The sequence below is a fragment of the Eleutherodactylus coqui genome, chromosome 3, assembly GCF_035609145.1.
Source record: "Eleutherodactylus coqui strain aEleCoq1 chromosome 3, aEleCoq1.hap1, whole genome shotgun sequence".
NCBI lineage: Eukaryota > Metazoa > Chordata > Amphibia > Anura > Eleutherodactylidae > Eleutherodactylus > Eleutherodactylus coqui.
In genome coordinates this window covers 316,432,611-316,449,371 of record NC_089839.1, presented here as the reverse complement: position 1 = coordinate 316,449,371, position 16,761 = coordinate 316,432,611, and the positions used below count along the sequence as shown (strand labels likewise).

The 16,761-nt window shown below is 51.9% G+C and overlaps 1 protein-coding gene across 3 annotated transcripts in view; it reads left to right on the top strand.

Moving 5' to 3' along the window:
* The window catches only part of LOC136622032 (uncharacterized), a 63,056-nt gene extending 59,197 nt beyond the window's left edge, over positions 1-3,859 (top strand). For all 3 annotated transcript variants that reach the window (XM_066598006.1, XM_066598007.1, XM_066598008.1), the window contains one exon: positions 436-3,859. In XM_066598006.1, coding sequence (XP_066454103.1) covers positions 436-1,691 — 1,256 coding nt within the window. In that variant the 3' untranslated portion in view covers positions 1,692-3,859. The remainder of the gene's footprint in view (positions 1-435) is intronic.
* Positions 3,860-16,761: the final 12,902 nt, after the last annotated feature.

Here is a 16,761-nt window from a genome sequence, read left to right as displayed (position 1 = left end):
TAACGGGCAGCCGGTGCAGTGACCGGCACAGGGCAGAGGCGTCCGAGTAGCGGCTGGGCAGGAAGATGAGCCTGGCTGCCGCGTTCAGGATGGATTGGAGGGGGTAGAGTCTGGTGCGGGGGGCGATCAGCAGCGAGTTGTAATAATCGAGCCGGGAGTGGATGAGGGCGACAGTGAGCGTTTTTAGCGCGTCCACAGTGAGAAAAGAGCGGATTCTTGCGATGTTCTTGAGGTGCAGCTGACATGTTCGGGCCAGAGATTGGATGTAGGGGGCAAAAGAGAGATCAGAATCAAGTATGACCCCAAGGCAGCGGGCATGCTGGGAGTTATGGTGCCACACACTGAGGTGGAGATGTCAGGAGGAGGTCGGTTAGTGGAGGGTGGAAACACCAGCAGGTCTTTATGAGTCTTAATGAGCCCTTTGTATCTTTGCAGGTCCTCCCCACCAGGAGCGCCACTTATCCTGGCTGGTTATATTGGGGGTCCTGGCAGGGACTTGTGCAGGGGACTCCTGTCCATGTGTCGTCCTGGAGGAAGATGCGGATTGGTCACTGCTGACGTCCGATCGCTGCTGTGTCAACCTCACCCTTTCTGTAAGCCTCTTGGAGTGGAGCCTCTTCAGCGCCCTCCGCAGCGTGCGGGTCCTTGATCTCTCCAATTCTGGAATCCAGGAGATGACGGACTCCGAGGGGGGAAGAAACCAAACGCTCATCGAGATCCTCTACCTGGACCACAACCACCTGAAGGAGCTTCCTGAGGGCTTCTTGAGCAGCGCGCCCAACCTGAGGGTTCTTCACCTGGAGTTCAACGAGCTGCAACACCTTCCTCCCAGCTTCCTACAAGCGTCCGACCTCATCCAGGAGCTTCACCTGAGCTACAACCACCTGACCTCCTTCCCCGTGCGCCTCCTGAGACCCACGCTCGCCACGTTCGGCTTCCTCAACAACAGTCTGGACTGTGCATGCGCCCTCTACGACCAACTGGAGCCCATGTTTCACGCCAATGACACCCGCCTCCTGCTGGATGATGTCGTCTGCGCTTCTCCCAAAGACACTAAAGGGCAGAAAATCCTAGAGATCCCGAGAGCGTCCGTCTGCCGGTCGCACAGCTTGACCGTAGCCTTAATCTGCATCCCGCTGGTGGTGCTGGCGCTGCTTCTGTGCTGGTACGTCTGCTGCCGGAGACAGAAAGGAGCTTACGGCAACCCGAGGCGCGAGTGCAGCCTGGTCACTGTGGAGCGCAACGGAGCCGGGAATATGGGAGAATATCACCACTATGAACCCCGACACAACTTCCAAAAAGACCGCCGGGAACAAGACCTCCATCAGTTCAAGGACCCCATCCTCCTGAGGCCATCTGCTGACCTTCTGGGAAGCAACCGCGACCTCTACGAGGAGGTGGAGATCCAACCAGGGACCTCTGCCGACTCCCTGGTGAACAGTGGTGGCCAGGAGGGTCAGGAGGCGGCGGGTCTGATGTTGGCTGTAGAGGAGGAAGAAGAAGAAGGAGAGGAGGAGCTGAAGCCGGATGAAGCAGAAGTGGAAACCGTCAGCGTGACGGAGGTCATGAAGGACTCGAGTGACCGAGAGAAGCTTTACCTGAACCAGACAACCGACTATTACAGTCTGGTGCCAGAAATTGAGTTGGAAGACTCTGACCACTGCGAGTACGAGAGCGTCGACCTCTCCTGAGGGACCCCCAAGCTAGAAGACCACTGGACTAATTGTAGCGACCAACAACGGTCAGAAAGTGCTGAACCTGGACTGCCTCTATTATATTACCCTGACCGGCGGCTGATAATACACTGACCGGGGGCTGATAATACCCTGACCGCGGGCTGATAATACCCTGACCGGCGGCTGATAATACCCTGACCGGCGGCTGATAATACACTGACCGGCGGCTGATAATACACTGACCGGCGGCTGATAATACACTGACCGGCGGCTGATAATACCCTGACCGGCGGCTGATAATACCCTGACCGGCGGCTGATAATACCCTGACCGGCGGCTGATAATACCCTGACCGGTGGCTGATAATACCCTGACCGGCGGCTGATAATACCCTGACCGGCGGCTGATAATACCCTGACCGGGGGCTGACCATACCCTGACCGGGGGCTGACCATACCCTGACCGGGGGCTGACCATACCCTGACCGCGGGCTGACCATACCCTGACCGCGGGCTGACCATACCCTGACCGCGGGCTGACCATACACTGACCGCGGGCTGACCATACACTGACCGCGGGCTGACCATACACTGGCCGCGGGCTGACCATACACTGGCCGCGGGCTGATCATACACTGGCCGCGGGCTGATCATACACTGGCCGCGGGCTGATCATACACTGGCCGCGGGCTGATCATACACTGGCCGCGGGCTGATCATACACTGGCCGCGGGCTGATCATACACTGGCCGCGGGCTGATCATACACTGGCCGCGGGCTGATCATACACTGGCCGCGGGCTGATCATACACTGGCCGCGGGCTGATCATACACTGGCCGCGGGCTGATCATACACTGGCCGCGGGCTGATCATACACTGGCCGCGGGCTGATCATACACTGGCCGCGGGCTGATCATACACTGGCCGCGGGCTGATCATACACTGGCCGCGGGCTGATCATACACTGGCCGCGGGCTGATCATACACTGGCCGCGGGCTGATCATACACTGGCCGCGGGCTGATCATACACTGGCCGCGGGCTGATCATACACTGGCCGCGGGCTGATCATACACTGGCCGCGGGCTGATCATACACTGACCGCGGGCTGATCATACACTGGCCGCGGGCTGATCATACACTGGCCGCGGGCTGATCATACACTGGCCGCGGGCTGATCATACACTGACCGGGGGCTGATCATACACTGGCCGCGGGCTGATCATACACTGGCCGCGGGCTGATCATACACTGGCCGCGGGCTGATCATACACTGGCGGCGGGCTGATCATACCCTGACCGGGGGCTGATCATACCCTGACCGGGGGCTGATCATACCCTGACCGGGGGCTGATAATACCCTGACCGCGGGCTGATAATACCCTGACCGCGGGCTGATAATACCCTGACCGCGGGCTGATAATACCCTGACCGCGGGCTGATAATACCCTGACCGCGGGCTGATAATACCCTGACCGCGGGCTGACCATACTCTGACCGCGGGCTGACAATACCCTGACCGCGGGCTGACAATACCCTGACCGCGGGCTGACAATACCCTGACCGCGGGCTGACAATACCCTGACCGCGGGCTGACAATACCCTGACCGCGGGCTGACAATACCCTGACCGCGGGCTGACAATACCCTGACCGCGGGCTGACAATACCCTGACCGCGGGCTGACAATACCCTGACCGCGGGCTGACAATACCCTGACCGCGGGCTGACCATACACTGACCGCGGGCTGACCATACACTGACCGCGGGCTGACCATACACTGACCGGGGGCTGACCATACACTGACCGGGGGCTGACAATATCCTGACCGGGGGCTGGCAATACACTGACCGCGGGCTGACCGTACACTGACCGGGGGCTGACCGTACACTGACCGGGGGCTGACCGTACACTGACCGCGGGCTGACCGTACCCTGGCCGCGGGCTGACCGTACCCTGGCCGCGGGCTGACCGTACCCTGGCCGCGGGCTGACCGTACCCTGGCCGCGGGCTGACCGTACCCTGGCCGCGGGCTGACCGTACCCTGGCCGCGGGCTGACCGTACCCTGGCCGCGGGCTGACCGTACCCTGGCCGCGGGCTGACCGTACCCTGGCCGCGGGCTGACAGTACCCTGGCCGCGGGCTGACAGTACCCTGGCCGCGGGCTGACAATATCCTGACCGGGGGGGGGGGGGGGGGGGGGGGGCTTGTAATACACTGACTGGGGGGGGGGGCTGATAATACAGACTGCTACATGTTACCTGCACTGATACATTGTAGCAAACTACCAGGACAGGAGATGTGGCTACTGATGTGTTCACCTCACAGAGGATGTTCTGCCCTGATACACTGTAACAAACCCTCCGCTGCGAAAAGTCTTAGGATGAGTCTTCAGCCTCAGGATGTAAACAAGAATATTTTCATTCACTGACAGCTAGCAGAGAGCTTGTACATGGTTGTATGATTGGGTCCTGCTAGGCATGTAAACCGTGCAATCTGCCAGGTGTGAGAAGACGGGCCCCGCTAGCATCCTGTCCTGGGGCCCAGAAGCTCCGCCTCTGATGTCGCATGTAGCTGGGTGTCTCCATCATGGATGTACAGAATTCGCTGCGCTCAGGAATGTGTGGCTGGCGCCAGCCATTGTGCCGCCGCCGCCCGGGAAGAGGCTTCCTGAGTGTATGTCATTTCCTTCCTCGCGCCTCCGTGCAGCGTGACGGTCTGATCAGCGGCGCAGAGATGGCGTTCAGTACGGAGTGTGCGGATCTATGGACCTCCAGTCACACACAAAGCTCGCAGAGTCGCTTCGGAACGGGTCCTTGGCTCGGCTCTGCCCAGAACTGCCAGCTGGGCTCCTCCAGCAGAATTGTGAATGCAGCTCTGGATGTGACTGGAGCACAAAACATGATGTAACTCCGGATTAGTGCAAGACGATCAAAGCCAAGGACTCGCAGGCCACTGGGCGCCGCAGAGACCCCCTTTATGTAGACGCCATTGTGCGATTGTCCGCCGCGCTGATGATGGCTGTATGTTATATGTAAATATATTATCGTGCGTGTATCCTCTACGGCGTGAATAAAGCTGCGTTATCAGACGTGACGCCCGCTAAATGATCAGATGGACCCGCCCCAATAACTGACAATTATAGTACAGGCCCCCCATAGCTGCTGATTATAATAGACACCCCCCCCCTCCCCCCAGTAACTGACTATTATAGTACAGGTCCCCCATAGCTGCTGAGTATAATAGACACCCCCCCCCCCCTCCCCCTGGTAACTGACAATTATAGTACTGGCCCCCCCAGAGCTGCTGATTATAATAGACCCCCCCCCCCCCTCCCTGGTAACTGACAATTATAGTACTGGCCCCCCCAGAGCTGCTGATTATAATAGACCCCCCCCCCCCCTCCCTGGTAACTGACAATTATAGTACTGGCCCCCCCAGAGCTGCTGATTATAATAGACCCCCCCCCTCCCTGGTAACTGACAATTATAGTACTGGCCCCCCCATAGCTGCTGATTATAATAGACACCCCCCCCCCCCTCCCCCCAGTAACTGACAATTATAGTACAGGTCCCCCATAGCTGCTGATTATAATAGACCCCCCCCCCCCCCCCTCCCCGGTAACTGACAATTATAGTACAGGTCCCCCCAGAGCTGCTGATTATAATAGGGAAGCAGCGGCTCTGCAGGCTCCTCCGGTTGTCTCTCGGCTTTCCACAGGCCCTGAATGGTGTGTGATTTGCGCCATTCCCCAGTGTTACACTTTCCCTGTTTCCTCTCTGCTCGTGTCATTCTACACTGCATCTCTTGCATTCGCTTCATGCACCAGGAGGCTCAGACGCATCGCGGCGGTTGGTGGCGTCTCCGGGTCTCCTCTGATTCTTCCAGGAGGAGAACTTGTTGTTATCACTGAAAAAAGATGCGAAGAGGAAATACTTTTTCTGGGCGTCTCCACAAATGGCGGGACACGAGCGGCGCATCCCTTCCTCTTCCTGTTCGCTCCGTGCCACTCACATTCAAGGGTTAATTTCTGGATAAAATGTGGGTGACAACTCCAGTGACTGTGGAAATAAGCGCCCTGCGGGTTGTCACCGCGCTTTACCTGCCATATTAGCAGCGAGGCTGGTGGCGCCCCCTGCAGTCTCCATATTGATTTTCACCCAACTTTCCCAGAAGCAGATAGTAATCCCTGCACGGGTTTGTTCTTGCAGATTTGTTTTCCGTGCAGCGTTGGGATGAGCGCCCCCTCGGGGTCATCGGCCGCCGCTGTACTGCGGTCCCCCGTGAGGACCGGGGGGCTGCAGGTGTTTGGGCATCAGCGGATAGATCACATTTCAGCCGAGCTGCACTCAATGGCCGACATTCATGGCGGAGGGGCTGGCGGGCCGCACACAAGGCGCCCTTGTTCCCCGGGACATTAACTCAAACAAAAAGTGCCAAGTGACGAGTACAGGTGGCACAGAAGTACCCGCAATGCCGTGCCCGCCACCCTGGCCGCAAAACGCCAGATGTAGGACCGCAGAAAACAGTCATGCCGCAGCCATTGTTCACACTGCGCTCCTGAGCCGTGTATCTAAGCCCATGATGTGTAATATGGTGTCCGGCCCAGTGTATCTAACCCCCCCTGTGTGATACTGTCTGCTGAGCCGTGTATCTAACCCCCCCTGTGTGATACTGTCTGCTGAGCCGTGTATCTAACCCCCCCTGTGTGATACTGTCTGCTGAGCCAAGTATCTAATCCCATCCTGTGTGATACTGTCTGCTGAGCTCCTGTATCTAATCCTATCCCGTGTGATACTGTCTGCTGAGCCGTGTATCTAATCCTATCCTGTGTGATACTGTCTGCTGGGCCATGTATCTAATCCTATCCTGTGTGATACTGTCTGCTGAGCTGTGTATCTAATCCTATCCTGTGTGATACTGTCTGCTGAGCCGTGTATCTAATCCTATCCTGTGTGATACTGTCTGCTGAGCCAAGTATCTAATCCCATCCTGTGTGATACTGTCTGCTGAGCCGTGTATCTAATCCTATCCTGTGTGATACTGTCTGCTGAGCCGTGTATCTAATCCTATCCTGTGTGATACTGTCTGCTGAGCCGTGTATCCAATCCTATCCTGTGTGATACTGTCTGCTGGGCCATGTATCTAATCCTATCCTGTGTGATACTGTCTGCTGAGCTGTGTATCTAATCCTATCCTGTGCAATACTGTCTGCTGAGCCGTGTATCTAATCCTATCCTGTGTGATACTGTCTGCTGGGCCATGTATCTAATCCTATCCTGTGTGATACTGTCTGCTGAGCTGTGTATCTAATGCTATCCTGTGTGATACTGTCTGCTGAGCTGTGTATCTAATGCTATCCTGTGTGATACTGTCTGCTGAGCCGTGTATCTAATGCTATCCTATGTGATACTGTCTGCTGAGCCGTGTATCTAATGCTATCCTATGTGATACTGTCTGCTGAGCCGTGTATCTAATCCTATCCTATGTGATACTGTCTGCTGAGCCGTGTATCTAATCCTATCCTATATGATACTGTCTGCTGAGCCGTGTATCTAATCCTATCCTATATGATACTGTCTGCTGAGCCGTGTATCTAATCCTATCCTGTGTGATACTGTCTGCTGAGCCGTGTATCTAATCCTATCCTATATGATACTGTCTGCTGAGTCGTGCATCTAATCCTATCCTATATGATACTGTCTGCTGAGCCGTGTATCTAATCCTATCCTGTGTGATACTGTCTGCTGAGCCGTGTATCTAATCCTATCCTGTGTGATACTGTCTGCTGAGCCTTGTATCTAATCCCATCCTGTGTGATACTGTCTGCTGAGCCGTGTATCTAATCCTATCCTGTGTGATACTGTGTCCTGAGCCGTGTATCTAATCCTACCCTGTGTAATACTGTCTGCTGTATCTAATCCTATCCTGTGTGATACTGTCTGCTGAGCTGTGTATCTAATCCTATCCTGTGTGATACTGTCTGCTGAGCTGTGTATCTAATCCTATCCTGTGCAATACTGTCTGCTGAGCCGTGTATCTAATCCTATCCTGTGTGATACTGTCTGCTGAGCCGTGTATCTAATCCTATCCTGTGTGATACTGTCTGCTGAGCCGTGTATCTAATCCTATCCTGTGTGATACTGTCTGCTGAGCCGTGTATCTAATCCTATCCTGTGTGATACTGTCTGCTGAGGGTGTATCTAATCCTATCCTATATGATACTGTCTGCTGAGCCTGTATCTAATCCTATCCTGTGTGATACTGTCTGCTGAGCCGTGTATCTAATCCTATCCTGTGTGATACTGTCTGCTGAGGGTGTATCTAATCCTATCCTATATGATACCGTCTGCTGAGCCTGTATCTAATCCTATCCTGTGCAATACTGTCTGCTGAGCCGTGTATCTAATCCTATCCTGTGTGATACTGTCTGCTGAGCCGTGTATCTAACCCTATCCTGTGTGATACTGCCTGCTGAGCTGTGTATCTAATCCTATCCTGTGTGATACTGTGTGCTGAGCTGTGTATCTAATCCTATCCTGTGTGATACTGTCTGCTGAGCTGTGTATCTAATCCTATCCTGTGTGATACTGTCTGCTGAGCTCCTGTATCTAATCCTATCCTGTGTGATACTGTGTCCTGAGCCGTGTATCTAATCCTATCCTGTGAGATACTGTCTGCTGTATCTAATCCTATCCTGTGTGATACTGTCTGCTGAGGTGTGTATCTAATCCTATCCTGTGTCATACTGTCTGCTGAGCCATGTATCTAATCCTATCCTGTGTGATACTGTCTGCTGAGCTGTGTATCTAATCCTATCCTGTGTGATACTGTCTGCTGAGCCGTGTATCTAATCCTATCCTGTGTGATACTGTCTGCTGAGCTGTGTATCTAATCCTATCCTGTGTGATACTGTCTGCTGAGCCGTGCATCTAATCCTATCCTATATGATACTGTCTGCTGGGCCGTGTATCTAATGCTATCCTGTGTGATACTGTCTGCTGTATCTAATCCTATCCTGTGTGATACTGTCTGCTGAGTCATGTATCTAATCCTATCCTGTGTGATACTGTCTGCTGAGCTGTGTATCTAATCCTATCCTGTGTGATACTGTCTGCTGTATCTAATCCTCTCCTGTGTGATACTGTCTGCTGAGCCGTGTATCTAATCCTATCCTGTGTGATACTGTCTGCTGAGTCGTGTATCTAATCCTATCCTGTGTGATACTGTCTGCTGAGCCGTGTATCTAATCCTATCCTGTGTGATACTGTCTGCTGTATCTAATCCTATTCTGTGTGATACTGTCTGCTGAGCCGTGTATCTAACCCTATCCTGTGTGATACTGTCTGCTGTATCTAATCCTATCCTGTGTGATACTGTCTGTTGAGCCGTGTATCTAATCCTATCCTGTGTGATACTGTCTGCTGAGCCGTGTATCCAATCCTATCCTGTGTGATACTGTCTGCTGAGCTGTGTATCTAATCCTATCCTGTGTGATACTGTCTGCTGAGTCGTGTATCTAATCCTATCCTGTGTGATACTGTCTGCTGAGCTGTGTATCTAATCCTATCCTGTGTGATACTGTCTGTTGAGCCGTGTATCTAATCCTATTCTGTGTGATACTGTCTGCTGAGCTGTGTATCTAATCCTATCCTGTGTGATACTGTCTGCTGAGTCGTGTATCTAATCATATCCTGTGTGATACTGTCTGCTGAGCCGTGTATCTAATCAACTTCTGTGTGATACAGTCTGCTGAGCTGTGTATCTAATCCTATCCTGTGTGATACTGTCTGCTGTATCTAATCCTATTCTGTGTGATACTGTCTGTTGAGCCGTGTATCTAATCCTATCCTGTGTGATACTGTCTGCTGAGCCGTGTATCTTATCCTATCCTGTGTGATACTGTCTGCTGAGTCGTGTATCTAATCCTATCCTGTGTGATACTGTCTGCTGAGCCGTGTATCTAATCCTATCCTGTGTGATACTGTCTGTTGAGCCGTGTATCTAATCCTATCCTGTGTGATACTGTCTGCTGAGCTGTGTATCTAATCCTATCCCATGTGATACTGCCTGCTGAGCCGTGTATCTAATCCTCTCCTGTGTGATACTGTCTGCAGAGCAATGTATCTAATCCTCTTCTGTGTGATACTGTCTGCTGAGCCGTGTATCTAGCCCTATCCCATGTGATACTGTCTGCTGAGCCGTGTATCTAATCCTCTCCTGTGTGATACTGTCTGCTGAGCTGTGTATCTAAGCCTATCATGTGTGATACTGTCTGTTGAGCCGTGTATCTAATCCTCTCCTGTGTGATACTGTCTGTAGAGCCATGTATCTAATCCTCTTCTGTGTGATACTGTCTGCTGAGCCGTGTATCTAGCCCTATCCCATGTGATACTGTCTGCTGAGCCGTGTATCTAATCCTCTCCTGTGTGATACTGTCTGCTGAGCTGTGTATCTAAGCCTATCATGTGTGATACTGTCTGTTGAGCCGTGTATCTAATCCTCTCCTGTGTGATACTGTCTGTAGAGCCATGTATCTAATCCTCTTCTGTGTGATACTGTCTACTGAGCCGTGTATCTAGCCCTATCCCATGTGATACTGTCTGCTGAGCCGTGTATCTAATCCTCTCCAGTGTGATACTGTCTGCTGAGCTGTGTATCTAAGCCTATCATGTGTGATACTGTCTGTTGAGCCGTGTATCTAATCCTATCCTGTGTGATACTGTCTGCTGAGCCGTGTATCTAATCCTCTCCTGTGTGATACTGTCTGCAGAGCCATGTATCTAATCCTCTTCTGTGTGATACTGTCTGCTGGGCCGTGTATCTAACCCTATCCCATGTGATACTGTGTGCTAAGCCGTGTATCTAACCCTATCCCATGTGATACTGTCTGCTGAGCTGTATATCTAATCGTATTATGTATGATACTGTCTGCTGAGCTGTGTATCTAATCCTATTATGTATGATACTGTCTGCTGAGCCGTGTATCTAATCCTATCCTGTGTGATACTGTCTGCTGAGCCGTGTATCTAGCCCTATCCCATGTGATACTGTCTGCTGAGTCGTGTATCTAACCCTATCCCATGTGATACTGTGTGCTGAGCCGTGTATCTAATCCTATCCTGTGTGATACTGTGTGCTGAGCCGTGTATCTAATCCTATCCTGTGTGATACTGTGTGCTGAGCCGTGTATCTAAACCTATCCCATGTGATACTGTCTGCTGAGCTGTGTATCTAACCCTATCTCATGTGATACTGTCTGCTGAGCCTTGTATCTAGTCCTATTCTGTGTGATTCCATCTGCTGAGCCGTGTATCTAATCCTATCCTGTGTGATACTGTCTGCTGAGCCGTGTATCTAATCCTATCCTGTGTGATACTGTCTGCTGAGCCGTGTATCTAAGCCTATTCCATGTGATACTGTCTGCTGAGCCGTGTATCTAAGCCTATCTCATGTGATACTGTGTGCTAAGCCGTGTATCTAACCCTATCCCATGTGATACTGTGTGCTGAGCCGTGTATCTAACCCTATCTCATGTGATACTGTCTGCTGAGCTGTGTATCTAAGCCTATCCCATGTGATACTGTCTGCTGAGCTGTGTATCTAACCCTATCCCATGTGATGCTGTCTGCTGAGCCGTGTATCTAACCCTATCCCATGTGATACTGTGTGCTGAGTCGTGTATCTAACCCTATCCCATGTGATACTGTGTGCTGAGCCGTGTATCTAACCCTATCCTGTGTGATACTGTGTGCTGAGCCTTGTATCTATTCCTATTATGTATGATACTGTGTGCTGAGCCGTGTATCTAACCCTATCCCATGTGATACTGTGTGCTGAGCCGTGTATCTAAGCCTATAGTGTATACCAGGCTGTGACCATTGGGGTGATGACCCTCATACGCCCTCGTTTCCCCGGATCACATTTTGATGAGCTTCATTAAGGATTCGGTAAAATCTTATTTTCAGGATGATTCGATGAAGAATCCTCAGATACAAATGAAGCCGAGCCTGCGGTCACATGATACATCATAGGACCTCCAGCCATCCCCACAATCAGAGGGTCCTTGTGGCAGAACTCTGACCGCACCTCACAGCCCGGGGGGCTTTCCCTGTTGGGAAGTCATCCAGTGGCCGCCATAACACCTCGCCGCGGTCCTGCGGGACCTTTTTCTATATTTCTATGGAATAAATATCATTTTAGTCGTTAAGAGCAAAAGTTCATTTACAGGAAATAATTTTTGAGAAAAAAAGTCCTCACCCAGTGACCATCTCTGTCCGCTGCTGCTGATGTAGTGGATAGTGCTGCCACCTAGTGACAGATGTCAGATTCTCAGTATATAACATAGTGTGTAAGGGGGGTAAAGACACTTATACCTCCAGCCCGCCTGCTGCCCCCGATGGTCATCCAGAGGAAGGAGAAACCCCAATGAGAGAGAAGCCAAGTGTCCTCATTTAGGGGGAAAACTGCCTCCCCCCCTCCATTCTGGTAATGGGAATAATCCCCGGATCGCCGACCCTCCTGAGTGATCAGTGATACAACATGTAACAAGACAGACGGACAGAACCTCTTATATCGTATCACCAGCACCGCGTCCTCCGGAGAGAGGGCCACAGTCTCACTGCTCTTACAGTGAAGATATAGATGGATAGATAAGAGATAGATATACACACTCCTTACCAGTAATATCCCCTCCTAGAGGGCGTATATAAATAATATGATACGGGCCGGCATGTACCCTGTGGTACTGCCTCTAGCTTGGATACAAGATGTGATACAGGCGGGCATGGAGGCTCTAGTACCCTGTTGTACCGCCTCTAGCTTGGATACAAGATGTGATACAGGCGGGCATAGAGGCTCTAGTACCCTGCTGTACCGCCTCTAGCTTGGATACAAGATGTGATACAGGCGGGCATAGAGGCTCTAGTACCCTGTTGTACCGCCTCTAGCTTGGATACAAGATGTGATACAGGCGGGCATAGAGGCTCTAGTACCCTGCTGTACCGCCTCTAGCTTGGATACAAGATGTGATACAGGCGGGCATAGAGGCTCTAGTACCCTGTTGTACCGCCTCTAACTTGGATACAAGATGTAATACAGGCGGGCATGGAGGCTCTAGTACCCTGTGGTACCGCCTCTAGCTTGGATACAAGATGTGATACAGGCGGGCATGGAGGCATACAGGTTCTGTGTGGTATCCTCCACATATGCTCCTCCTTTGCTGTAACTGAGCCTCTAGATTGTGTTCATTTGTAGGCTGTGTAAGTTGGAGTCCCAGATGGTCCCATACATGTTCTATTGATGAGAAGTCATAGAATCCTAGACTGGTAGAGCTGAACGTCAGGCTCACAGGACTGTAAAAATGCCATGCAGGAAAAAAGTGTAATCCACTGAGGCAGGCCGTGTGCAGCCGCTCCGCCCCTGGTCAGAGATGGGTACACCTGGCAACCTTAAATATGACTAAATAAAAGAAGATTACAAATTTTACTCAGCAAGCAGCCTGGATGACACTTTTTTCCTGCATGGAGTTTTTTGCTGTTTAAAGCCTGGACCGGGGGCCGGTGAACCCGCCGGAGCAAGCAGTGGATCGTGAGATATATGAAGTGAGCCAGCTGACAGCGCAGCACACCATATTCAAGTGTTGCTCACAGGACTGCAGTTTCCTGGATCCACCTTTTTCCTTTTTTTGAAGATAGGGACAACATTTGCCCTTTTCTAATCTTCTGGGACTGCTCCTGTTCTCCAGGAATTTTCACAGATTATGGCAAGTGGCTCAGCAATTACCTCCGCTGCTTCCTTTAGTATTCTAGTGCAGTGGCCCAAAGTGAGCGTGCCTCCCCCCCCCCATAACATTATATGCTTGTCTCATGCAGTTTTATTGTCAGTGTCTTCTATGTAGTATGCATTTGAGATGTGTATTGCACCTTTACAGCACTGAATGGGTTAATATCTGAGTTATGTCTGAGAAATGTATCATGTTGTATGTCATGTGACTATGTTTTATAGATGTATTGGTAAGGATGCTATGTTAATCAGTCTGAATCAGCCTAAGAGAGTTGCTGTTGGAGTTTGCAAGTGAGTGAACCCCACAGACACGGGTCGGTCTGTGCGTGGAGAATGGAAGAAGCTGAACAATGCCCTTCAGCTTGGCCTGGGCTTACTTTACCCAGGATGTGCCAGTGTTACCATTAATGCACTGATAGAAGGAGAGCGCCTGAAGCGTGAGTGTTGACCGGTAGAGCGCAGGAGAGATAGAAAGTCACCGGTAGTGGAATCGCATAGCTAACTGAGACTGTGGATTGTCTGGATTACCCCGAGAGTCCTCCCTGTTACACCACCTTCAAGTGTAATTTGTGCTGAACTACTGTTATATTGCTGAAGTTACCGACCGTTCCCGGTTTTGTTCAGAAAGTTATCCGTGTGTGTGGACTATTTATTACAACTTCAGGATTCACTACAGAGGACGGAACACGGAACAGTGGCATCACGAGTGACAACGAACTTTAAGGTAACCATTAGTTACCCACTCCCTGTGACCTCCCCCAGCAATAACGTGGACGAATTCCGAGCTACCCCCAGGGAGGAGATGGTCAAGCCACCATCACAGAAACCCTTATCTTACCCACCATCTCCTCAGCTGTAGGCCTGCTCCTTGTATGCTGCAGGGCAGGCCTTATTTGGCGTCACGAACAGGATGATTCCTCTGCACCGTTACCTGTACAGCTACGGGGACCCTCATATATCTCTGTACAGCTGTGGGGCCCGCAATATACTCCTGTATAGCTGAGGGGCCCTTTATATATCACCAAGGTAACTTGGACGGGTCCCGAGCTACCCCCAGGGAGGAGATGGTAGAGCCACCGTGACAGAAATCCTTATCTTTCCCGCCATCCCCTTAGGTGTGGGCCCACTCCTTGGACGCTGCAGTAAGATATAAATCATCTGGACCTTGAGACTTGGGTTCATGTAAGTTAGCTAAGTGTTCCCTCACCATCTCTCTGCTTATAGGTAGCCTGCATTCCTTTATTCCCCCAATAGTACAGGGAAGATCAGCTGATGTTCCTTCTACTTTCTGAGGGAAAACAGAAACAAAATAGGAATTTAAAAGTTCGTTCTTCTCAGCATCATTCTTAATCAATTCACCATTTTCATCTTGTAAGCATCCAATAGCATCTTGGACTTTTATTTTGCCCCAAATTCTTTTTTTATTGCTTTTGGCCTCTCTTACAAGCCTCAATTCATTATCAGCTTTAGCTTTTCTGACACTTTCCCTACAGTTTCTGCAGACCGAGTGGCACTGAAGTGTAAGAATGTTGTGGGGGCTTCCTGTGACCCCCTTGTGTGTGTAGCCAAGCATTATCCTGCTGCCTCTTGGAAGCCACCATGAGAGGAACACATGTGGCTGCGGGATGTCCTGAACATATCACTGAGCTCTCATTGTCCCTCGTACCACTACTGTCGTATGCGATGGACCCCCAGATCATCACACCAGCAGGGGGCAGGTTTGAGGTGCTCACCCAGAGGTCTTGAGACACGAACACAGCCGTCTTCAGCGCCAAAACTAAACCTAGATTAATTGCTGAAGACAACCAAGCTCCCTACCGTAGCGTCCAGTTTTATCGTTCACGACATCCCTGCAAACGGAGGTGACGGTGGGGGTCAGAGGCCGAACATGTAATGGGGGCTGTAAGTCTAAATGTCCTTCAGCCAAGCGCATGGAAATGGTTCAGACAGACACAGGAGTGAAACAATGGTGCCCCCTTTCTCTGGATGTCGGACAATAAAACAGTTGGAGCTGCTGGTGCTTGTCGGGCGATCAGATGCTCCTCACTACTGGTGGTCTGCCGCAGGGATTCTAAGCCCTCTCACACATCCACTGGTCCCAACACCCCTTAACAATCTGGTCAGACGCTTCTCTCTACTGGTGGTCTGTAGGGGGTCCTGAGCCCGATAACCTTGTGTGCCCACATCCACTGGTCCCAACACCCCCTACCAGTCTGGTCAGATGCTCCTCTCAACTGGTGGTCTATCAGGGGCATCCTGAGCCCGGTCACCATGTGTGCCCTCACACATCCACTGGTCCCAGCACCACCTAACAGTCTGGTCAGACACTCCTCTCCATTGGTGGTCTGTAAATGGCGGCCTGAGCCGGGTTACCTTGTGTGCCCTCACACATCCACTGGTCCCAGCACCCCTAACAGTCTGGTCAGATGCTCCTCTCTACTGGTGGTCTGTAAATGGCGGCCTGAGCCGGGTTACCTTGTGTGCCCCCATCCATTGGTCCAAACACCTCCTAACAGTCTGGTCAGATGGTCCTCTCTACTGTTGGTCTGTATGGGGGCTCCTGAGCTCGGTCACCTTGTGTGCCCCCATCTACTGGTTCCAAAACCTCCTAACAGTCTGGTCAGACGCTCCTCTCTACTGGTGGTCTGTAAGGGGTGTCCTGAGCCCAGGCACCAGCACCTTATGTGCCCTCATCCACTGGTCCCAACAACACTCAACAGTCTGGTCAGACGTTTCTCTCTACTGGTGGTCTGTAGGAGACGTCCTGAGCCCGGTCACCCTGTGTGCCCACATCCACTAGTCCCAACACTCCCTAACAGTCTGGTCAGACGCTCCTCTCTACTGGTGGTTTGTCGGGAGCGTCCTGAGCCCAGTCACTTGTGTGCCCCCATCCACTGGTCCCAACACCCCCTAACAGTCTAGTCAGATGCTCCTCTCTACTGGTGGTCTATCAGGGGCATCCTGAGCCCGGTCACTTTGTGTGCCCTCACACATCCCCTGGTCCCAACACCACCTAACTGTCTGGTCAGACACTTCTCTCCACTGTTGGTCTGTAGGGGGCGTCCTAAACCGGGTCACCTTGTGTGCTCCCATCCACTGGTCCCAACACCTCATAACAGTCTGGTCAGATGTTCCTCTCTACTGGTGGTCTATCAGGGGCATCCTGAGCCCGGGCACCTTGTGTGCCCTCACGCATCCACTGGTCCCAAAACCCCTAACAGTCTGGTCAGATGCTCCTCTCTACTGGTGGTCTGTAGGGGGCGTCCTGAACCCGGTCACCTTGTGTGCCCTCACACATCCACT